Source organism: Oncorhynchus nerka, linkage group LG15, assembly GCF_034236695.1.
Source record: "Oncorhynchus nerka isolate Pitt River linkage group LG15, Oner_Uvic_2.0, whole genome shotgun sequence".
Taxonomy (NCBI): domain Eukaryota; kingdom Metazoa; phylum Chordata; class Actinopteri; order Salmoniformes; family Salmonidae; genus Oncorhynchus; species Oncorhynchus nerka.
The window spans coordinates 49,024,538-49,048,922 of record NC_088410.1 but is presented as its reverse complement, the minus strand read 5'-3'; the positions used below and the strand labels follow the sequence as shown (position 1 = coordinate 49,048,922).

At 44.6% G+C, this 24,385-nt stretch overlaps 1 protein-coding gene across 4 annotated transcripts in view; it reads right to left on the bottom strand.

The window, feature by feature from the left end:
• Positions 1-5,571, bottom strand: part of LOC115142842 (replication termination factor 2-like) — a 38,605-nt gene extending 33,034 nt beyond the window's left edge. For 2 of the 4 annotated variants that reach the window (XM_065001656.1, XM_065001657.1), the window contains exons 1-4: positions 5,388-5,571; positions 3,943-4,037; positions 3,552-3,645; positions 3,318-3,457 (exon numbers count right to left, since the gene is read on the bottom strand). In XM_065001656.1, coding sequence (XP_064857728.1) covers positions 3,318-3,457; positions 3,552-3,645; positions 3,943-4,037; positions 5,388-5,456 — 398 coding nt within the window. In that variant the 5' untranslated portion in view covers positions 5,457-5,571. The remainder of the gene's footprint in view (positions 1-3,317; positions 3,458-3,551; positions 3,646-3,942; positions 4,038-5,387) is intronic. The other 2 variants (XM_029682630.2, XM_029682628.2) reach the window with 2 other exon arrangements.
• Positions 5,572-24,385: the final 18,814 nt, after the last annotated feature.

Sequence of the window (24,385 nt, the reverse complement as noted above, 5' to 3'; positions counted from 1 at the left end):
CAACTGTAAAATTTGGTGGAAGAGGAATAATGGTCTGGGGCTGTTTTTCATGGTTTGGGTTAGGCCCCTTGGTTCCAGTGAAGGGAAATCTTTACGCTTCAGCATACAATGCCATTCTCAACAATTCTGTGCTTCCTACTTTGTGGCAACAGTTTGGAAGAGGCCCTTTCCTGTTTCAACATGACAATGCCCCCATGCACATAGAGAGGTCCATACAGAAATGTTCTTCAAGATCGGTGTGGAAAAACTTGACTGGCCTGTACAGAGCCCTGACCTCAACCCCATCGAACACCTTTGGGATGAATTGGGACGCCGACTGCGAGCCAGGCCTAATCACCCAACATCAGTGTCTGACCTCACTAATGGTCTTGTGGCTGAATGGAAGTAAGTCCCCACAGAAATTCTCAGAAGAGTAGAGGCTGTTATAGCAGCAAAGGTGGGATTAACTCCATTTGAATGCCCATGATTAAAAAATTAAAATGTTCAACGAGCAGGTGTCCACATGCATTACATGGCATAAAATGTAACTACCCCTACTACTTCAGTATCCCTGCACTCTGTAAACATGGTATTGGCACTGACCCTGTATATAGCTTAATTACTTACTTGTGTGTTTTTGTTCTACTTTACTTTATAGTACTACGGATATTGATTACCGCATTGTTGGAAAAGAGATTTCAAGAAAAGCATTTCACTGTACTTGTGCACAATACTTGAAACTAGTTAATAGACCAATAAGAGAGCTCCAAACCTCTGCCAATAACTCGTTTTCATTTTCCCTCCTCCCCACCTAGACCACTCCCAGACAGTCCTGGTAAAATCTCTCTTTCTCCCCTTACCCATCTGTCTATCGCCTCCTTTGAATTACATGCTGTCAGTTACCAGCCCTTTCAAGCTTAACATCCTTATCATTTATCGCCCTCCAGGTTCCCTCGGAGAGTTCATCAATGAGCTTGATGCCTTGATAAGCTCCTTTCCTGAGGATGGCTCACCTCTCACAGTTCTGGGCGACTTTAACCTCCCCACGTCTACCTTTGACTCATTCCTCTCTGCCTCCTTCTTTCCACTCCTCTCCTCTTTTGACCTCACCCTCTCACCTTCCCCCTCTACTCACAAGGCAGGCAATACGCTCGACCTCATCTTTACTAGATGCTGTTCTTCCACTAACCTCACTGCAACTCCCCTCCAAGTCTCCGACCACTACCTTGTATCCTTTTCCCTCTTGCTCTCATCCAACACTTCCCACACTGCCCCTACTCGGATGGTATCGCGCCGTCCCAATCTTCGCTCTCTCTCCCCGCTACTCTCTCCTCTTCCATCCTATCATCTCTTCCCTCTGCTCAAACCTTCTCCAACCTATCTCCTGATTCTGCCTCCTCAACCCTCCTCTCCTCCCTTTCTGCATCCCTTGATTCTCTATGTCCCCTATCCTCCAGGCCGGCTCGGTCCTCCCCTCCTGCTCCGTGGCTCGACGACTCATTGCGAGCTCACAGAACAGGGCTCCGGGCAGCCGAGCGGAAATGGAGGAAAACTCGCCTCCCTGCGGACCTGGCATCCTTTCACTCCCTCCTCTCTACATTTTCCTCTTCTGTCTCTGCTGCTAAAGCCACTTTCTACCACTCTAAAGTCCAAGCATCTGCCTCTAACACTAGGAAGCTCTTTGCCACCTTCTCCTCCCTCCTGAATCCTCCTCCCCCTCCTCCTCCCTCTCTGCAGATGACTTCGTCAACCATTTTGAAAAGAAGGTCGACGACATCCGATCCTTGTTTGCTAAGTCAAATGACACCGCTGGTTCTGCTCACACTGCCCTACCCTGTGCTCTGACCTCTTTCTCCCCTCTCTCTCCAGATGAAATCTCGCGTCTTGTGACGGCCGGCCGCCCAACAACCTGCCCGCTTGACCCTATTCCATCCTCTCTTCTCCAGACCATTTCCGGAGACCTTCTCCCTTACCTCACCTCGCTCATCAACTCATCCCTGACCGCTGGCTACGTCCCTTCTGTCTTCAAGAGAGCGAGAGTTGCACCCCTTTTGAAAAAACCTACACTCGATCCCTCCGATCTCAACAACTACAGACCAGTATCCCTTCTTTCTTTTCTCTCCAAAACTCTTGAACGTGCCGTCCTTGGCCAGCTCTCCCGCTATCTCTCTCAGAATGACCTTCTTGATCCAAATCAGTCAGGTTTCAAGACTAGTCATTCAACTGAGACTGCTCTTCTCTGTATCACGGAGGCCCTCCGCACTGCTAAAGCTAACTCTCTCTCCTCTGCTCTCATCCTTCTAGACCTATCGGCTGCCTTCGATACTGTGAACCATCAGATCCTCCTCTCCACCCTCTCCGAGTTGGGCATCTCCGGCGCGGCCCACGCTTGGATTGCGTCCTACCTGACAGGTCGCTCCTACCAGGTGGCGTGGTGAGAATCTGTCTCCTCACCACGCGCTCTCACCACTGGCGTCCCCCAGGGCTAGTAGGTTCATGCTCTACAACATCCGCAGAGTACGACCCTGCGTCACACAGGAAGCAGCGCAGGTCCTAATCCAGGCACTTGTCATCTCCCGTCTGGATTACTGCAACTCGCTGTTGGCTGGGCTCCCTGCCTGTCCCTGCCTTCCGGAGACACCTGAAACCCCACCTCTTTCAGGAATACCTAGGATAGGATAAAGTAATCCTTCTCACCCCCCTTAAAAGATTTAGATGCACTATTGTGAAGTGGCTGTTCCACTGGATGTCTTAAGGTGAACGCACCAATTTGTAAGTCGCTCTGGATAAGAGCGTCTGCTAAATGACTTAAATGTAAATGTAAAATTCTTGCTTGAGAAATTGCTATATTTTCTAAGAAGCATTTTGTTTATTTTTGACCATTTTAATTGAAAACAATTACAGTAAGGTTCTAAAATTATTACCCAGAAATGATTTAAATAGAGATACATTTCTTTTTTTAAGGCTGCATTAGACCTAAGAAATAAAAATGGGGCAATGCACAAATAGTGTAGTGGCTCACATCATCACTCAGAATCTCATCTCTATAGTCTAGCACTGAGGCCTACTGCACATACCCTGGTCCCAGATCAGTTTGTGACGGAGTTAAAAAACTTATAGCGCAGACAGGCTGGCACTCAGGCTCTAGGTTAATGGACATGATTCAGTGCCAGAACTCAGCAAAATGCAGACATCGTGAGATTACACTTCCGGGTCAAAATGCCCCACTCTACGCTTGTCATTGAAAGACATTGATAAGATGCAGACATTGATGAGATGCTTGTATATAGAGTCATATTCATTAGTGCACACCATAGCAACACACACACACACCATACCTATGTTTACCATTCATCTCCAGGCCCACCACAGGACAGATGAACATGGCACAGTGCATGTCCTCATAGCGGTCCCCTTTGGTGTTCCTTCTCTCGCCCTCCCAGGCTGGGTTGTCAGTCAGGTTCAGCTCCTTTATATCCTGTGGAATGACACACACACAAACACACACTTGATTCACTTTAGATAATGAAATTATATGTGGCCTCAGCTGAAATCATGGCAAATTACCATACCTTAATGCCACGAAGGTGTGATGCAACCTCGCTGTTGGGTCTATCTGCAGATTTATCCAGAAGGTACTCAATCACAGCATCTTTGTTATAGAGTCTGTAAGCAAGAATAGCATTTTGATTATGAAATCCATGTGTGATTAGAAGTATCTAAAAGTAGCCTATACCTAAGCTAATAATATTCAGCGCCATTTAATTCTTAACTGCACCCAATCAACAAGTAGCACTTACTTCTTGATTTTCATATTACTAAAAGGCTGATTATATCCAATTATCTAATAGGGACACCTAGGAGACTGATAATGCCAACACAAAATATTGTAGATTGCTAGAAACAAAATGGTGTCATACTATATGACTAGTTCACAACAAACTGATTTGAAAAAGTCCTCACCTTCCCAGATCACAAGCAACAATAGGGCGCCGGAGTTTCTCTGTACTGAGAGCACAGTACTTCCACCGGGCAGCAAGCTCTGCATTTTTGTCAACCTGTAGTGCAGAAAGATTTACACATTCAATTTAGCTGCTGCCCACTGCACTGTTCAGTTGCTTTTGGTTATATCTGAAATACTTTGCTTGCAAGAATAGTGATAGAGAGGTTACAGCCATGGTGCAACTCTGATTGACTACCACCTGTGCCATAAAGCCCCTTGTTAGCTAGCCCAATAATGGACTAAAGGAGCCTAATGTTAGTCCAAGAACCTTACATGTTCTGTTTATGGTTCTAGAAACATAAATCACGTTTCTAACACACAGACACTAGCAAAGACTTACAGGCAGGCATACACCATAATAATGGTTGACAGAGTGAGGGCTTCGGCATTTTTTGTGGGACTGGAAAAAAAATGACTCAAATGTAAAAACTAAAAATATATTAACCGGTCCCCATGGGTGTGTATAATTTGTGGAACGTTCCAACATGAATCTGTTCCAAAGACGTCGTAAACAAGGATGCCACCAAACAACGCACACAAAGTAGCATGATCAATTCACCTAGCTAACTTGCTGCCGAACAGGCATCAACTCACCACGTAGTTTATTCTTAATGTTTGTCCATAGGCTAACCAGGACAGGCATTTTTCGGAATAAACGTGGTGAGTGAAAAACTCCACAAAATTGCCCACTCCCTCCCTACCCGGTATCTTATTCTGCCGCTATACAACTTTGTATGCGTTGTTTGTTGGCAACCTTGATAGTTACTAAGTTTTTGGAACAGATTCATGTTGGAACGTAACACAAATTATACCCACCCGGGCCCCATGCTTTTGAGATGCTAATTAACACAGGTAGCTATCTAGTCCACGCCGTGTGTTGCGTAAAAAAGCGTTGTAAACATGGAAATATGGCCGTGTGGGAACCCTAACCCTATATAAAAAGGTGTATGGTAATTTAACATTTTGTTTCTTAAACTATTTATCTGATATGAAAAGGTAGCTACGTTGCTTATGTTTCCAAAAACGTACCGCAAGTGATGTGTGTTAACGTTTAGAGCCAGCGTCGGTCCTCTTACAAAACATCTTCCGTCAGACTATACCATCGTCAATAGGCGCTAAATCAGTTAGAACTAACGTTAGCTGACTGTGTGAACATGGCGTGTTAACCAGTTAATACAAGAAAGCTAGCTACCTAAATGTATACATTTAATTGATCTAACATTAGTTCAGTTTGGGCGGACACATCTTCCCTGATAAAGAAAAAACGTTAGCTAGCGAAGCCAGTTAGCATTTTTTTAAATTGGCTAACATGTTTGAAAGAAGGTTAGCTAAAGTGCAGGCTAGCTCGTTTATTTTACGCCTGCTACGATAGGTTAAAGCTAGCTAACGTTATACCACAACATACCTTCTCAACTTTCTTTGGGCCTTTTACCAACTCATGCCTTTTAGGAATAGTTCCACCGTCACATCCCATTTTAACAAATAGCACAAAAGTAATTTCTTGGACTGGTCTGAAGGAGAAAAACCGAACAGGCTGGTTGTAAAACAAACGCGTAATATTTTCTTCTTCGTTTGTATTTCCGGCAGACTAGACGCTGTGTTGCATATTGCTGCCTTTCGCAGGTCGGAGTGCGGATTGCACACTTTGGTCACAATGAAAATGGGAAGGTACATTTTTTTATTTTACATTGCACAACCATCTATCGTATACATTATCCCCAATACCCACCACCCCATCCCACTACTTTGGCCCAAAATGACCCAACACCAGGCCATCGGCATGGGAGGATGGAACCCCATCTCTCAAAACGTTATGTAGACCTTCTGCACTAAAATCTCTCACACCCAAATATTTATTTTTTACTGCTGCAACTGCCACACCTATTTTCTGTGATTTGCACTCCATCAGTGCAGTTGATCACCATGACTTTAAACCGGTGGAGGCTCATCAGAGGAGTAAGGGAAGACCATCCTCAGTGAATTTCAAAAATAAAAATAGTCAAACATTTAAGTGTGATCCTTTTTTAGAAAAAACTGAACTAAATATAATCACGTCACCAAATAATGGATTAAAACACAGTATTCTGCAAAGAATGTCTACAGTAGCCTCAACAGCACTCTGTAGGGTAGCCCCATGGTGTAGCCGGAGGACAGCTAGCTTCTGTCCTCTTCTAGGTACATTGACTTCAATACAAAACCTAGGAGGCTCATGGTTCTCACACCCTTACAAATACAGTGGCTTGCGAAAGTATTCACCCCCTTGGCATTTTTCCTATTTTGTTGCCTTACAACCTGGAATTAAAATTGATTTTGGGGGGGTTGTATAATTTGATTTACACAACATGCCTACCACTTTCAAGATGCTAAATATTTTTTATTGTGAAACAAACAAGAAATAAGACAAAAAAACAGAAAACTTGAGCGTGCATAACTATTCACTCCCCCAAAGTCAATACTTTGTAGAGCAAGCTTTTGTAGCAATTACAGTTGCAAGTCTCTTGGGGTAAGTCTCTATAAGCTTGTCACATCTAGCCACTGGGATTGTTGCCAATTCTTCAAGGCAAAACTGCTCCAACTCCTTCACGTTGGATGGGTTCCGCTGGTGTACAGCAATCTTTAAGTCATAGCACAGATTCTCAATTGGATTGAGGTCTGGGCTTTGACTAGGTCATTCCAAGACATTTAAATGTTTCCCCTTAAACCACTCAAGTGTTGTTTTAGCAGTATGCTTAGGGTCATTGTCCTGCTGGAAGGTGAACCTCCGTCCCAGTCTCAAATCTCTTGAAGACTGAAACAGGTTTCCCTCAAGAATTTTCCTGTATTTAGCCCCATCCATCATTCCTTCAAATCTGACCAGTTTCCCAGTCCCTACCGATGAAAAACATCCCACAGCAGGATGCTGCCACCACCATGCTTCACTGTGGGTGTTCTCGGGGTGATGAGAGGTGTTGGGTTTGCGCCAGACATATCGTTTTCCTTGATGGCCAAAAAGCTCCATTTTAGTCTCATCTGACCAGAGTACCTTCTCCCATATGTGTGGGGAGTCTCCCACATGCCTATTGACGAACACCAAACGCGTTATTTTTTAACATTTTGGAGTCTCTTTTTTGGCAGGAATCTTATAGCTTGGATGGAAGGTTGGGGGAGGGAACAAATGGAAGGGGTACAGAAGTTATATAGCCCGCTGACTAAGAAATGTAAATAGACAGCAAAACATAGGCTCTCTCTCTCTCAGATTGCTGAGGGGCAACATAGTCAATGTACTTGCTAGGCTATGTCTTATTTAGTGAAGACCTTAGGTAAGGGTTCATCACGATTCATCTCTGTCTTTACAGTTCCTGAAACATATCAATGACCTGATGCATGGCCTCCAAGCAGTGCTTGGCCACCCACTCAGTTACCAGTGACATATTCTGCCACATTCCAGGAAAAGGAGACAGCAGGACCACCCCTCCTTAAATCCAGTCATTAACCACATTTCCATCCACAGTTTAAGCAAGTCATACTTTATTAAAAAGAGTGAAGATGCCTTTATGCGCAAATATTGATATAATAACCATCATATTGAAATCACACGATGATATGGTGGGTGGTCCTCCCACTACGACTAGGGAAAGCATGCAGTTTATTAGGCTATTGATTAAATAACATATGATGAACTTCACAGGGTGGTGAAAATGCTAGATGCTCCTTTCCAAAAAACTATTGAGTGTCTTATTCTGGTGACACATGATCGACAATTGAATGCTGTTTGACAAATACAAATATTCTCACTCTTTCCATAATAATCTAATCATGTAGACCAGTGGTCACCAAACTATCTTCTGGTCGATCTCCAATCCATTCCTAGTTGAGCGACAACATTTCTGTAAAAAACCCAACGATAAAGCCTTGCATTCCTATTTATTTGTTCGGTTCAAGCTGTTGACGGTAGCTGCACTTGATTCAGCAGCCCAGGGCCGGGAAAGCAAAGTGTTTGAACAATTTCATGTGTCTGTACTTCAGGTAGAACTTCAGCTACCCCGCAGGCCCAGAGAGCAAATCAAGTGCACCTAAAGGTCTACCGCTGGCCAATCAGATAGCTCAGATCACGGTGTCTGCAGTTTCCTCGCGCCATAGACAGTAAAACAAAAAATAAGCCTCGAACGCACACAAGTTATGTGAGATTTAAAAACTTTTAAAACCATAACTAGAGAGACTAAACCAATAGAGCAAAGAGCTATTGTTTTTATGAGTATGCTAATGTAATTTGTTATTCAGCACTGTTAGAACTTTGTTCCACATATTTACAAGCCATGAAATGAGCGTTTCGACAAGCTTGCGTTGTTATTACTTGCAGCTTGTGTCATTTTTAATATCGAGGAATATTTCACTTTCTCTGGCCCCATGTTCACTAGCACGCGTGGTGAAACACCGCTTCCCATTCATTTTCAATGGAAGGAAAGCGGTGAGAAGCAGAGAGGACGGGGGACATTTGGGCTGCGCGAAGGTAGCGTGGGACGCGGCATGTTCACTAGCAATCGGTAATTGCCGCATGCCACTTAGGCCGCCCATTGTGACTCGCTTGTGGGCGTGCTGGCAGCATATAGCAGCACGTTCGATTGTGCATCAAGAAATGAGCATAGCAAGTAGCTTTATTTAACTAGGCAAGTCAGAACAAATTCTTATTTACAATGACGGCCTACCAAAAGGCCTCCTGCAGGGATAGGGATAAAAAAATATATATATAAGACAAAACACACATCACAACAAGAGAGTCAACACTACATAAAGAGAGACCTAAGGCAGCAACACATGACAACACAGCATGGGACAGTAGCAACACAACAGGATAGCAACACAACATGGTAGAAATATTATTGGGTTCAGACAACAGCACAAAGTGCAAGAAGGTAGAGACAACAATGCATCATGCAAAGCAGCCACAACTGTCAGTAAGAGTGTCAATGATTGAGTCTTTGAATGAAGAGATTGAGATAAAACTGTCCAGTTTGAGTGTTTGCTACAGCTTATTCCAGTGGCTAGATGCAGTTGAACTGAAAAGAGGAGTGACCCAGGGGTGTGTGTGCTTTGGGGACCTTTAACAGAATGTGACTGGCAAAACGGATGTTGCATGTGGAGGATGAGGGCTGCAATCGATATCTCAGATAGGGGTGAGTGAGGCCGATGCAGGCTGGGACCTCGGCTCTGAATCCAGGCTGACACACAAAGCTACCAGGGGTGTTCACACACACGTTCCCCAGCTCCCTGCGACACTGCTCCTCAAAGCTGCGCTCATCAACGTCCACACAACTATGTCCATCGAGAGCCATAACGTATCCAATTGGACAGGAACATGAGAAGGATCCAGGGGTGTTCCTGCAGTCAGCCCCAGACCCACACGCCTGCAGCCCTGTCACTTCAGCTAGAGCACACTCATCAATATCTTGGCATCCTCCTGTACCCATCAGGTAACCACGGAGACATTTGCACAGGTAGGAGCCGGGTGTGTTTGTGCAGTTGGCATAGAGAATGCATGGTCCTGGCCCATCCCCTTTGCACTCATCTATATCTAGGCACTCTGCTGCCCCCTGCAGAGTGTATCCCACAGGGTAGGTGCAGATCTCTCCTCCAATATTCACCATGCAACAGGGCACCCACAGCTGTCGCTGCCCACCAACATTACCTGATTACCTGGGCACTGAGGGGTGGGGGTTGGAGCTGGGGATAGATGTGGTGGTGAAAGAGGCTGCAGGGGTTGCGGTTGGTCCATCTCCCTGCTCAGTTCTACTAAAGTACCCAATGGCGTTTTCAATCTCTAGGTTCTGGCTCTTGGTGAGTGGTAAGGGGCTCTGCCACACATATCGCTGCCAGCAGCACCAGGAGGTGAGTCAGAGGGAGTGGCATCATCTCCTGACCCAGTAACAGATAAAGTCGATTTGGGTCCACTGGATGAGCAAGGTTTCGATTTGCCAAACGTGTTTCTTCCACTGTCTCCTCCAGATGCGGGATAAATAGTGTGGAGTTGGCTTTCCCCACAAGCCAATCCAGCAATGAAGGTCTAGTTATTAAATGGGTAAACAGTTCAATAGCAATATGCAATAAAACACTCTGGTGACAAACAAACTTTGCTGCCCTGTTTCCAGTTGTCCATATGGCTGGGACAATCTATTCAAGTAAAGTAAATACATTTCAAAAATGTTGGAAAAAAAATTGATGTATTATTAGCTAACTAGCTACAGTGCAGGCTAACTCAAATGAGCTGCTGAATGAGCTAGCTAGCTATCTAGCCAACTTTACATACTGTATAGATAGCTGGGTAAGTTAATGAAATATCACCAGCTACCTAACTTCATATTAGCTATTGATATTGATGTATTTAACACTGTAAAAAACTCCAAATGCATTTGAAGGTAGCTAACTAACAGCCATGGAGGAAGGTGAATGGATAATGTTTAGCATCCCCAACTGTCACAGTGAGAGAGAAGGCTATTCTGGATAGGGCAGTCCCTAGAAGTGAGGACGGAGATTGTTGTTGGAATACTCATACAGTAGGATTTAAATCTGAAAATGTTAAACTAACCAAGAGTTAGTTCAGATTTATGGGGGGAGGAGTGTTATAGAGTGATAAATGATGCTGGCTCATCTAACCAATAGGCGGCGCTATCACCGGTCCTAGATTGGTAACCGTGGGCAATAGAGATAGTTGAGTATTGGTCTCCATGATATATAGTGATGTAAATCAGTTCCTAATAAATGACAAGTAAAGATTACATCCTGTGTCCTCCAATGATATGTTGGTCTATTCAAGATACTATATTTGACGACGAGGCAAAATCAGAAGAAGTTTTCGGAGAGAATACGGAATTTTAGGAGTTATGAACGGTGAAACTAACGTGAGTGAATATTAGCATGCTAGTTCGCTAGGAAATGCTAAGCTAAGCGAGTGACAGCTATTGACGTGGGGAAGCTAGCAAATACAGTGTGTGACTGGACAGGTTGGCAGGCACAGTAGGATTGGTGGCACCATTTGACAACAAGACACAGTTGTGGGAAGAATATTGCGAAATCCTAAACCATTTTTTGGGTTGCAAATGAGAATGCAGACGCGGCAAAGAAAAGGGACATTCTACTGAGCTGTGTGGGCATGCAAACATATACCTTGATGAGCAATTTACTGAGCCCGGCAAAGCCAGGGGAGAAATCATTTGAGGACTTGGTGAGTGTACTGAAAACACATTTAAATCCTAAACCAAATGAAATAGTACAAACGTGGAAATTCAACTCAAGAAATAGAAAACCAGAGGAAAGTTTAATTGAATATGTGGCGGAGCTAAGGAAGCTAGCACAGGACTGTAGCTATGGAGACACACTGCACGCTGTGAGGGTATCTCAATTATATTCTCCTGACAGGAAGAAATAATCAGGACCACATCCGAACACTGGACAGAGTGTACAGCGACTGGAGTAGGCTGGGCTACGTTTGAAACGGAGTAAGTGCAGCTTCATGGAGAAGGAAGTGACATTCCTAGGAAACAGGGTGGACGCTACTGGACGGCATCCAGTGCTAGAGAAAGTAAAGGCTGTGCAGGATGCACCAATGCCTACCACAGTCACAGAACTGAAATTGTATCTGGGTCTAATCAACTACTATAATAGTTTCCTACCGAATCTGTTGACACTATTGGCTCATATGCACAAGCTGCTGAGGAAGGACAAGCCATGGTGTTGGGGATCAAAACAACAAAAGGCCTTCAAAATGTCAAAATAACTGTTGCAGTCGAGCAGAGTGTTAGTGCATTATGATGAAGGAAAATAACAGATATTTTCCTGTGATGCCTCGCCCCAAGTCTCATCGCATGCCAGATGGGGGGGAGAAGCCAATAGGGTTTGTATCACGCACTGTCTCACCTGCAGAGAAGAACTATTCACAACTTGATAAGGAGGGGTTAGCTATCGTATTCGGGGTGCAGAAGTTTCATAAGTATCTATATGGGAGAAAGTTTGAAATCTGTACAGACTATAAGCCTCTTATCAGTCTGTTGAATGAAATAAAAGCAGTGCCACAGATGGCATCTCCTAGAGTTATGAGATGGGCAGTAACACTACGAGCATATGAGATTGTTATTACTTACAGAGCAGGCAAGGACAATGGTAATGCAGATGCCCTCAGCCGCCTCCCTCTCCCAGAGTGTCCAAGCAGTCTGCCTCCGGAGGAACGAGTGCGGATGTTGGATCAGGAGAACAGCCTAATGATGACCTCCCAGCAAATCCAGAGCTGGACAGCGAAAGATCCAGTCTTGTCGAGGGTCCGTGAGTACACACTGAGGAGGTGGCCAGATCATAATGTGGGACCCGAGTTTGCTCCATACAAACAGAGGCAGCACAATCTCAGTGTCCAGGACGGCTGTGTGCTGTGGGGAGCCCATGCCATCATTCCAGATAGAGGACACACACCGATGATCGAGCAGCTACATCAGAGTCATCCCGGCATGACCAGAATGAAAGGCTTGGCCAGGAGCTACATGTGGTGACTTAATTTGGACTGACATTGAACGAAGGTAAAGTCATGCACCACATCTCAAGAGCAAAGGAAAGCACTTGCTAGTGCACCACTCCATCCATGGGAGTGGCCCAGTAAGTCTTGGAGAAGGCTACACATAGACTATGCAGGCCCTTTCATAGGGAAGATGTTTTTGGTGATAGTAGACGCTCACTCAAAATGGATGTATATCCAGTGAGCTCAGCTACATTTGCTGCTACCGTGGAGTGCCTCAGGAACAGTTTCAGTATTCATGGCATTCCAGAGATGATTGTTTCAGACAATGCTCAGTGTTTTGTGTGTGAGAACAGTAAGGAGTTCATGACAAAGAATGGAATCACACACGTCACTTCTGCACCACACCATCCTGCGTTGAATGGTTTGGCAGAGAGAGCTGTTCAGACGTTCAAAGAGCTAATGAAAAAGAGTGCAGGTGACTCGTTGGAGACAAAACTGAGTAGAGCGTCGTTTAGCTATCGTGTCACGCCACATTCAACCACCGGACTTTCACTGGTTGAGATGATAATGGAGATGATGTTGAGGTGTATTGAGGTGTTGACTCAGTGTACGGTGTACCCAGATCTTTGGGTATGGACCTAAATGGATACCTGGCCTGGTTCAAGAAATCACATGACAAGTGTCGTAAACTGTGCTAGTGATGTAGAAGAGTATGTAGGCACGTTGATCAGCTGTTCAGCAGACAGGAAACCGATTATGCAGAGCCAGTGACAGACAACAGAGACGAGGACAGCAGACAGGAACAGGACTATGCAGAGCCAATGACATGCAACACAGAGCTCAGTCCAGCAGGCGAGGAGTTACCACAGGACACATGTACTCCACGGCCACCAACGTACAATGCACTTATTAAGGCATTAAGGTTCACCTAGAGGGGAATTGCGACGCTCACAAAGAGTTAGGAAAGTAAAGGAGATATTTGTTTCTCATGGGCTAGTATGCACCCTTATCTCCTTTAGGAAGTAAGGTAGTCTACCCTTGCTTCCAATAAACAAAAGTGAAATGGCAATAAAAACATTGAATCAGTTGTTCAGTTGATGTAAGTAACACACTGTAAGGTTATGTTATTGATGCTAAGTGAAGAGATGACTTACCAGTTACAATGATAATGGTAACTGTTGATGTAATACTCCTACAATAGGTGTTAAATCTGAACATGTTAAACTAACCAAGAGTTAGTTCAGATTTATGGGGGGAGGATTGTTATAGTGTGATAAATGATGCTGGCTCATCTAACCAATAGGCGGCGCCATCACCAGTCTATATTGGTAACTGTTCTGTGAGCAATAGAGATAGTTGAGTATTGGTCTCCATGATAGATAGTGGTGTAAATCAGTTACTAATAAATGACAAGTAAAGATTACATACTGTGTCCTCCTATGATATGTTGGTCTATTCAAGATACTACAATAATAGTAACATAATATTCAGTGCAGTGTAATGAGTATAATTAAGTCTGTTTCTTGTGAGGTTTTCTGTCCTCATATAAAGAGAGCTATGAAATCCTGTCTACAGATGAAGAAGTCCCAATTAAGAGCAGTGGTTCTCAGTCCTGGTCCTGGGGACTCAAAGAGGTGCACATTTTGTTTTTGCCTTAGCACTGCACAGCTGATTCAAATGATCAACTCATCATCAAGCTTCAAGTGGTACTTATGTATTCATTTGTGATGCTATCCTTGATATCATCCTGTTATTGTCACATGCTACCTGGTGATGTAAAAGTCTAATAATGACATTATCTTCCATATTCCTATATTCAATTCAAGGGCTTTATTGGCATGGGAAACATGTGTTAACATTGCCAAAGCAAGTGAGGTAGATAATATATAAAGTGAATATATAAAGTGAAATAAACAATACAAATTAACAGTAAACATCACACATACAGAAGTTTCAAAACAATAAAGACATTACAAATGTCATATTATATATATATACAGTGTTTTAACAATGTACAAATGGTAAAGGACACAAGATAAAATAAATAAGCATAGATATGGGTTGTATTTACAATGGTGTGTGTTCTTCACTGGTTGCCCTTTTCTCGTGGCAACAGGTCACAAATCTTGCTGCTGTGATGGCACACTGTGGAATTTCACCCAGTAGATATGGGAGTTTTTCAAAATTGGATTTGTTTTCGAATTCTTTGTGGATCTGTGTAATCTGAGGGAAATATGTCTCTCTAATGTGGTCATACATTGGGCAAGAGGTTAGGAAGTGCAGCTCAGTTTCCACCTCATTTTGTGGGCAGTGAGCACATAGCCTGTCTTCTCTTGAGAGCCATGTCTGCCTACGACGGCCTTTCTCAATAGCAAGGCTATGCTCACTGAGTCTGTACATAGTCAAAGCTTTCCTTAATTTTGGGTCAGTCACAGTGGTCAGGTATTCTGCCGCTGTGTACTCTCTGTGTAGGGCCAAATAGCATTCTAGTTTGCTCTGTTTTTTTGTTAATTCTTTCCAATGTGTCAAGTAATTATCTTTTTGTTTTCTCATGATTTGGTTGGGTCTAATTGTGCTGCTGTCCTAGGGCTCTGTAGGGTGTGTTTGTGTTTGTGAACAGAGCCCCAGGACCAGCTTGCTTAGGGGACTCTTCTCCAGGTTCATCTCTCTGTAGGTGACGGCTTTGTTGTGGAAGGTTTGGGAATCGCTTCCTTTTAGGTGGTTATAGAATTTAACGGCTCTTTTCTGGATTTTGATATTTAGTGGGTATCGGCCTAATTCTGCTCTGCATGCATTATTTGGTGTTCTACGTTGTACACAAGAGACCATAATACAAGAAACAGCACTATAGAGAGATAGAACAACAACAACGCAGCCACTGCCAGCTAGCCTACTTCAGCAGTACTGTATCATTTGAATTATTTTAGTCAATAAGATTCCTGCTACGTGAGCTTAACTTTCTGAACATTCGAGACGTGTAGTCCATTTGTCATTCCAATCTCCTTTGCATTAGCGTAGCCTCTTCTGTAGCCTGTCAACTATGTGTCTGTCTATCCCTGTTCTCTCCTCTCTCGCTGGGACCATACAAACGCTCCACACCGCGTGGCCGCGGCCACTCTAATCTGGTGGTCCCAGCGCGCACGACCCACGTGGAGTTCCAGGTCTCCGGTAGCTTCTGGAACTGCCGATCTGCGGCCAACAAGGCAGAGTTCATCTCAGCCTATGCCTCCCTCCAGTCCCTCGACTTCTTGGCACTGACGGAAACATGGATCACCACAGATAACACTGCTACTCCTACTGCTCTCTCTTCGTCCGCCCACGTGTTCTCGCACACCCCGAGAGCTTCTGGTCAGCGGGGTGGTGGCACCGGGATCCTCATCTCTCCCAAGTGGTCATTCTCTCTTTCTCCCCTTACCCATCTGTCTATCGCCTCCTTTGAATTCCATGCTGTCACAGTTACCAGCCCTTTCAAGCTTAACATCCTTATCATTTATCGCCCTCCAGGTTCCCTCGGAGAGTTCATCAATGAGCTTGATGCCTTGATAAGCTCCTTTCCTGAGGATGGCTCACCTCTCACAGTTCTGGGCGACTTTAACCTCCCCACGTCTACCTTTGACTCATTCCTCTCTGCCTCCTTCTTTCCACTCCTCTCCTCTTTTGACCTCACCCTCTCACCTTCCCCTCTACTCACAAGGCAGGCAATACGCTCGACCTCATCTTTACTAGATGCTGTTCTTCCACTAACCTCACTGCAACTCCCTCCAAGTCTCCGACCACTACCTTGTATCCTTTTCCCTCTTGCTCTCATCCAACACTTCCCACACTGCCCCTACTCGGATGGTATCGCGCCGTCCCAATCTTCGCTCTCTCTCCCCCGCTACTCTCTCCTCTTCCATCCTATCATCTCTTCCCTCTGCTCAAACCTTCTCCAACCTATCTCCTGATTCTGCCTCCTCAACCCTCCTCTCCTCCCTTTCTGCATCCCTTGATTCTCTATGTCCCCTATCCTCCAGGCCGGCTCGGTCCTCCCTCCTGCTCCGTGGCTCGACGACTCATTGCGAGCTCACAGAACAGGGCTCCGGGCAGCCGAGCGGAAATGGAGGAAAACTCGCCTCCCTGCGGACCTGGCATCCTTTCACTCCCTCCTCTCTACATTTTCCTCTTCTGTCTCTGCTGCTAAAGCCACTTTCTACCACTCTAAAGTCCAAGCATCTGCCTCTAACACTAGGAAGCTCTTTGCCACCTTCTCCTCCCTCCTGAATCCTCCTCCCCTCCCCCCTCCTCCCCTCTCTGCAGATGACTTCGTCAACCATTTTGAAAAGAAGGTCGACGACATCCGATCCTCGTTTGCTAAGTCAAATGACACCGCTGGTTCTGCTCACACTGCCCTACCCTGTGCTCTGACCTCTTTCTCCCTCTCTCTCCAGATGAAATCTCGCGTCTTGTGACGGCCGGCCGCCCAACAACCTGCCCGCTTGACCCTATTCCCTCCTCTCTTCTCCAGACCATTTCCGGAGACCTTCTCCTTACCTCACCTCGCTCATCAACTCATCCCTGACCGCTGGCTACGTCCCTTCTGTCTTCAAGAGAGCGAGAGTTGCACCCCTTCTGAAAAAACCTACACTCGATCCCTCCGATGTCAACAACTACAGACCAGTATCCCTTCTTTCTTTTCTCTCCAAAACTCTTGAACGTGCCGTCCTTGGCCAGCTCTCCCGCCATCTCTCTCAGAATGACCTTCTTGATCCAAATCAGTCAGGTTTCAAGACTAGTCATTCAACTGAGACTGCTCTTCTCTGTATCACGGAGGCCCTCCGCACTGCTAAAGCTAACTCTCTCTCCTCTGCTCTCATCCTTCTAGACCTATCGGCTGCCTTCGATACTGTGAACCATCAGATCCTCCTCTCCACCCTCTCCGAGTTGGGCATCTCCGGCGCGGCCCACGCTTGGATTGCGTCCTACCTGACAGGTCGCGCCTACCAGGTGGCGTGGCGAGAATCTGTCTCCTCACCACGCGCTCTCACCACTGGCGTCCCCCAGGGCTCTGTTCTAGGCCCTCTCCTATTCTCGCTATACACCAAGTCACTTGGCTCTGTCATAACCTCACATGGTCTCTCCTATCATTGCTATGCAGACGACACACAATTAATCTTCTCCTTTCCCCTTCTGATGACCAGGTGGCGAATCGCATCTCTGCATGTCTGGCAGACATATCAGTGTGGATGACGGATCACCACCTCAAGCTGAACCTCGGCAAGACGGAGCTGCTCTTCCTCCCGGGAAGGAGTGCCCGTTCCATGATCTCGCCATCACGGTTGACAACTCCATTGTGTCCTCCTCCCAGAGCGCTAAGAACCTTGGCGTGATCCTGGACAACACCCTGTCGTTCTCAACTAACATCAAGGCGGTGGTCCGTTCTTGTAGGTTCATGCTCTACAACATCCGCAGAGTACGACCCTGCCTCACACAGGAAGCAGCGCAGGTCCTAATCCAGGCACTTGTCATCTCCCGTCTGGATTACTGCAACTCGCTGTTGGCTGGGCTCCCTGCCTGTGCCATTAAACCCCTACAACTCATCCAGAACGCCGCAGCCCGTCTGGTGTTCAACCTTCCCAAGTTCTCTCACATCACCCCGCTCCTCCGCTCTCTCCACTGGCTTCCAGTTGAAGCTCGCATCCGCTACAAGACCATGGTGCTTGCCTACGGAGCTGTGAGGGGAACGGCACCTCAGTACCTCCAGGCTCTGATCAGGCCCTACACCCAAACAAGGGCACTGCGTTCATCCACCTCTGGCCTGCTCGCCTCCCTACCACTGAGGAAGTACAGTTCCCGCGCAGCCCAGTCAAAACTGTTCGCTGCTCTGGCCCCCCAATGGTGGAACAAACTCCCTCACGACGCCAGGACAGCGGAGTCAATCACCACCTTCCGGAGACACCTGAAACCCCACCTCTTTCAGGAATACCTAGGATAGGATAAAGTAATCCTTCTCACCCCCTTAAAAGATTTAGATGCACTATTGTAAAGTGGCTGTTCCACTGGATGTCTTAAGGTGAACGCACCAATTTGTAAGTCGCTCTGGATAAGAGCGTCTGCTAAATGACTTAAATGTAAATGTAAATGTACACGGAGGATATTTTTGCAGAATTCTGCGTGCAGAGTCTCAATTTGGTGTTTGTCCCATTTTGTGAAGTCTTGGTTGGTGAGCGGACCCCAGACCTCACAACCATAAAGGGCAATGGGCTCTATGACTGATTCAAGTATTTTTAGCCAAATCCTAAATTGGTATGTTGAAATTTATGTTCCTTTTGATGGCATAGAATGCCCTTCTTGCCTTGTCTCTCAGATCGTTCACAGCTTTGTGGAAGTTACCTGTGGTGCTGATGTTTAGGCCAAGGTATGTATAGTTTTTTGTGTGCTCTAGGGCAACAGTGTCTAGATGGAATTTGTATTTGTGGTCCTGGTGACTGGACCTTTTTTGGAACACCATTATTTTAGGTCTTACTGAGATTTACTGTCAGGGCCCAGGTCTGACAGAATCTGTGCATAAGATCTAGGTGCTGCTGTAGGCCCTCCTTGGTTGGTGACAGAAGCACCAGATCATCAGCAAACATTTGACTTCGGATTCTAGTAGGGTGAGGCCGGGTGCTGCAGACTTTTCTAGTGCCCGCGCCAATTCGTTGATATATATGTTGAAGAGGGTGGGGCTTAAGCTGCATCCCTGTCTAACCCCACAACCCTGTGTGAAGAAATGTGTGTTTTTTGCCAATTTAAACCGCACACTTGTTGTTTGTGTACATGGATTTTATGTTGTATGTTTTACCCCCAACACCACTTTCCATCAGTTTGTATAGCAGACCCTCATGCCAAATTGAGTCGAAGGCTTTTTTGAAATCAACAAAGCATGAGAAGACTTTGCCTTTGTTTTGGTTTGTTTGGTTGTCAATTAGGGTATGCAGGGTGAATACATGGTCTGTTGTACGGTAATTTGGTAAAAAGACAATTTGACATTTGCTCAGTACATTGTTTTCATTGAGGAAGTGTAAGTCTGCTGTTAATGATAATGCAGAGGATTTTCCCAAGGTTACTGTTGACGCATATTCCACGGTAGTTATTGGGGTCAAATTTGTCTCCACTTTTGTGGATTGGGGTGATCAGTCCTTGGTTCCAAATATTGGGGCAGATGCCAGAGCTAAGGATGATGTTAAAGTATAGCCAATTGGAATTTGTTGTCTGTATATTTGATCATTTCATTGAGGATACCATCAACACCACAGGCCTTTTTGGGTTGGAGGGTTTTTATTTTGTCCTGTAACTCATTCAATGTAATTGGATAATCCAGTGGGTTCTGGTAGTCTTTAATAGTTGATTCTAAGATCTGTATTTGATCATGTATATGTTTTTGCTCTTTATTCTTTGTTATAGAGCCAAAAAGATTGGAGAAGTGGTTTACCCATACATCTCCATTTTGGATAGATAATTCTTCGTGTTGTTGTTTGTTTAGTGTTTTCCAATTTTCCCAGAAGTGGTTAGTCTATGGATTCTTCAATTACATTGAGCTGATTTCTGACATGCTGTTCCTTCTTTTTCCGTAGTGTATTTCTGTATTGTTTTAGTGATTCACCATAGTGAAGGCGTAGACTCAGGTTTTCCGGGTCTCTATGTTTTTGGTTGGACAGGTTTCTCAATTTCTTTCTTAGATTTTTGCATTCTTCATCAAACCATTTGTCATTGTTGTTCATTTTCTTCAGTTTTCTATTTGAGATTTTTAGACTTGATAGGGAAGCTGAGAGGTCAAATATACTGTTAAGATTTTCTACTGCCAAGTTTACACCTTCACTATTACAGTGGAACGTTTTACCCAGGAAATTGTCTAAAAGGGATTGAATTTGTTGTTGCCTAATTGTTTTTTGGTAGGTTTCCAAACTGCATTCCTTCCATCTATAGCATTTCTTAATGTTACTCAGTTCATTTGGCTTTGATGCCTCATGATTGAGTATTGCTCTGTTTAAGTAGACTGTGATTTTGCTGTGGTCTGATAGGAGTGTCAGTGGGCTGACTGTGAACTCTCTGAGAGACTCTGGGTTGAGGTCAGTGATAAAGTAGTCTGCAGTACTACTGCCAAGAGATGAGCTATAGGTGTACCTACCATATATATACACAGTGCCTTGCGAAAGTATTCGGCCCCCTTGAACTTTGCGACCTTTTGCCACATTTCAGGCTTCAAACAAAGATATAAAACTGTATTTTTTTGTGAAGAATCAACAACAAGTGGGACACAATCATGAAGTGGAACGACATTTATTGGATATTTCAAACTTTTTTAACAAATCAAAAACTGAAAAATTGGGCGTGCAAAATTATTCAGCCCCTTTACTTTCAGTGCAGCAAATTCTCTCTAGAAGTTCAGTGAGGATCTCTGAATGATCCAATGTTGACCTAAATGACTAATGATGATAAATACAATCCACCTGTGTGTAATCAAGTCTCCGTATAAATGCACCTGCACTGTGATAGTCTCAGAGGTCCGTTAAAAGCGCAGAGAGCATCATGAAGAACAAGGAACACACCAGGCAGGTCCGAGATACTGTTGTGAAGAAGTTTAAAGCCGGATTTGGATACAAAAAGATTTCCCAAGCTTTAAACATCCCAAGGAGCACTGTGCAAGCGATAATATTGAAATGGAAGGAGTATCAGACCACTGCAAATCTACCAAGACCTGGCCGTCCCTCTAAACTTTCAGCTCATACAAGGAGAAGACTGATCAGAGATGCAGCCAAGAGGCCCATGATCACTCTGGATGAACTGCAGAGATCTACAGCTGAGGTGGGAGACTCTGTCCATAGGACAACAATCAGTTGTATATTGCACAAATCTGGCCTTTATGGAAGAGTGGCAAGAAGAAAGCCATTTCTTAAAGATATCCATAAAAAGTGTTGTTTAAAGTTTGCCACAAGCCACCTGGGAGACACACCAAACATGTGGAAGAAGGTGCTCTGGTCAGATTAAACCAAAATTGAACTTTTTGGCAACAATGCAAAACGTTATGGTTGGCGTAAAAGCAACACAGCTCATCACCCTGAACACACCATCCCCACTGTCAAACATGGTGGTGGCAGCATCATGGTTTGAGCCTGCTTTTCTTCAGCAGGGACAGGGAAGATGGTTAAAATTGATGGGAAGATGGAGCCAAATACAGGACCATTCTGGAAGAAAACCTGATGGAGTCTGCAAAAGACCTGAGACTGGGACGAAGATTTGTCTTCCAACAAGACAATGATCCAAAACATAAAGCAAAATCTACAATGGAATGGTTCAAAAATAAACATATCCAGGTGTTAGAATGGCCAAGTCAAAGTCCAGACCTGAATCCAATCGAGAATCTGTGGAAAGAACTGAAAACTGCTGTTCACAAATGCTCTCCATCCAACCTCACTGAGCTCGAGCTGTTTTGCAAGGAGGAATGGGAAAAGATTTCAGTCTCTCGATGTGCAAAACTGATAGAGACATACCCCAAGCGACTTACAGCTGTAATCGCAGCAAAAGGTGGCGCTACAAAGTATTAACTTAAGGGGGCTGAATAATTTTGCACGCCCAATTTTTCCGTTTTTCATTTGTTAAAAAAGTTTGAAATATCCAATAAATGTCGTTCCATTGTTGTTGATTCTTCACAAAAAAATACAGTTTTATATCTTTATGTTTGAAGCCTGAAATGTGGCAAAAGGTCGCAAAGTTCAAGGGGGCCGAATACTTTCGCAAGGCACTGTATATACCTTGTAACTGGAGATTCTTTCAAAACGATTACATACAGTTACCGCGTAGGACAATGCAAGGTTGGGTGACCAGGGCCATCTGGGACTGCCTCCTGGAGGAATTCAGGCGTGTGAAGGTTAACTATGTCCTGCATAACTTCATGAGGATGGACACAAGGAACAGGACGGGATCTGCAGATCGATACAGTGCCAGAGGAAAAGTCTGCTGCTCTACAGGAAGTTTTAAAGATGGGGTCCAACAACGCAGCAAGAGGCAATCTGTGTGTGGCATATCTTCATCTCCTACTTCTTCGAAGAGGGTGCTGTTCCCTGGCAACACCATGTACTGTATAGTACTATGCACAACCAAAGGCTGTTTTAAGAGCCATCCAATTTGCAATAAGAGTATTCTTCCATTTAAATCAAATCAAGCAGCAGCAGCCATTCAATGTTAGTGGTGGCTGTTTAACAGTCTGATGGCCTTGAGATAGAAGCTGTTTTTCAGTCTCTTGGTCCCTGCTTTGATGCACCTGCACTGACCTCGCCTTCTGGATGATAGTGGGGTGAACCGGCTGTGGCTCGGGTGGTTGTTGTCCTTGATGATCTTTATGGCCTTCCTGTGACATCGGGTGGTGTAGGTTTCCTGGAGGGCAGGTAGTTTGCCCCCGGTGATGCGTTGTGCAGACCTCACTACCCTCTGGAGAGCCTTACGGTTGTGGGCGGAGCAGTTGCCGTACCAGGCGGTGATACAGCCCGACAGGATGCTCTCGATTGTGCATCTGTAGAAGTTTGTGAGTGCTTTTGGTGACGAGCCAAATTTCTTCAGCCTCCTGAGGCTCCTGCTGCGCCTTCTTCACAACGCTGTCTGTGTGAGTGGACCAATTCAGTTTGTCCGTGATGTGTATGCCGAGGAACTTAAAACTTACTACCCTCTCCACTACTGTCCCATCAATGTGGATTTACTTACTACAAATTGAATGTAATTTACCATTTTGTAACCTTGCCTTGATGATATTTGCCATGCAATGCAGATGAAGTAAAGTAGCTAGCTAACTATTTTATTGCTTATTGTGCAGTGGAGGATAAAAATACCTGTATGCCTATGGATGTGTAGCTAGCTATGTCGCCGGTCTGTGTATGGACCATAAAGCGTTTGGTATACACATTAGCTCAGAACCTAGCTATGAACCTCAGCTATCATAGCCAGTTGTATCAACTTCAAAACAGTCTGAATGACATTAATGAAGCCTATGGATTGAGTAGAATAAAATATAACTTTGTGCCAAGGATGCAAGTCATATATACACATGTAGTTATTACCATGCATGAGATCCCCACATTGTAGCCTGTACATGTAACATATTCACTGATCATGTACTCTACCTTGGCAAATAAAGGTGCAGTTCAGGTATGAATGTCTTTGAGCTCATGTTTCAGTCATATCCAATACCAGGAGTATCACATTCCAGTCTTTGAATGATGCTGTGTCTGCCTGTATGTATTACAAACATACACTTCAACAGAGTTTACCAATCTTGGTCCTGGGACATCAAATGGCTACACATTGTAACTATGCAATAGACTAGAAACATGATTTAACTAGTTAAAAGCTGATTTGTAATTCATATATACATAAATATTTTTTTAAACAGCACACTACACTTCTTATACATCATGTAAATAATGTAAAACCGGTTCAGCTCAATATCTAATTTCCTTAATCTATATAGTGCTAAGGTAACAAAAAAATGGCATTCCTTTGAGTCCCCAGGACCAGGACTGAGAACGACTGCTCTTCCTTGGGATCTCTTCATCTGTAGACAGGCTTTCATAGCTCTCTTTATCTGAGGACAGAAAACCTCACAAGAAACAGACGTCATTATACTCAAATTACACCACATTGAATATTATGTTACTATTATCTACGTACTTACTTCTAGTGATTGGAACTACACAAGTACCTGCCCTATCCAGAATAGCCTACTCTCTCACTTTTACAGTTGGAGGAGGGTGAAAGGATAGCCGCCCCATGGTTGTTAGCTTGCTACCTACAAATTCATTTGGAGTTTGTTTTTCGCATTGACGAATACATCAAGATAGCTAGCTAATATGAAGTTTGGTAGCTGGTGATATTTCATTCACTTAGCTAGCTATCTCTACAGTATGTTGGCTAGA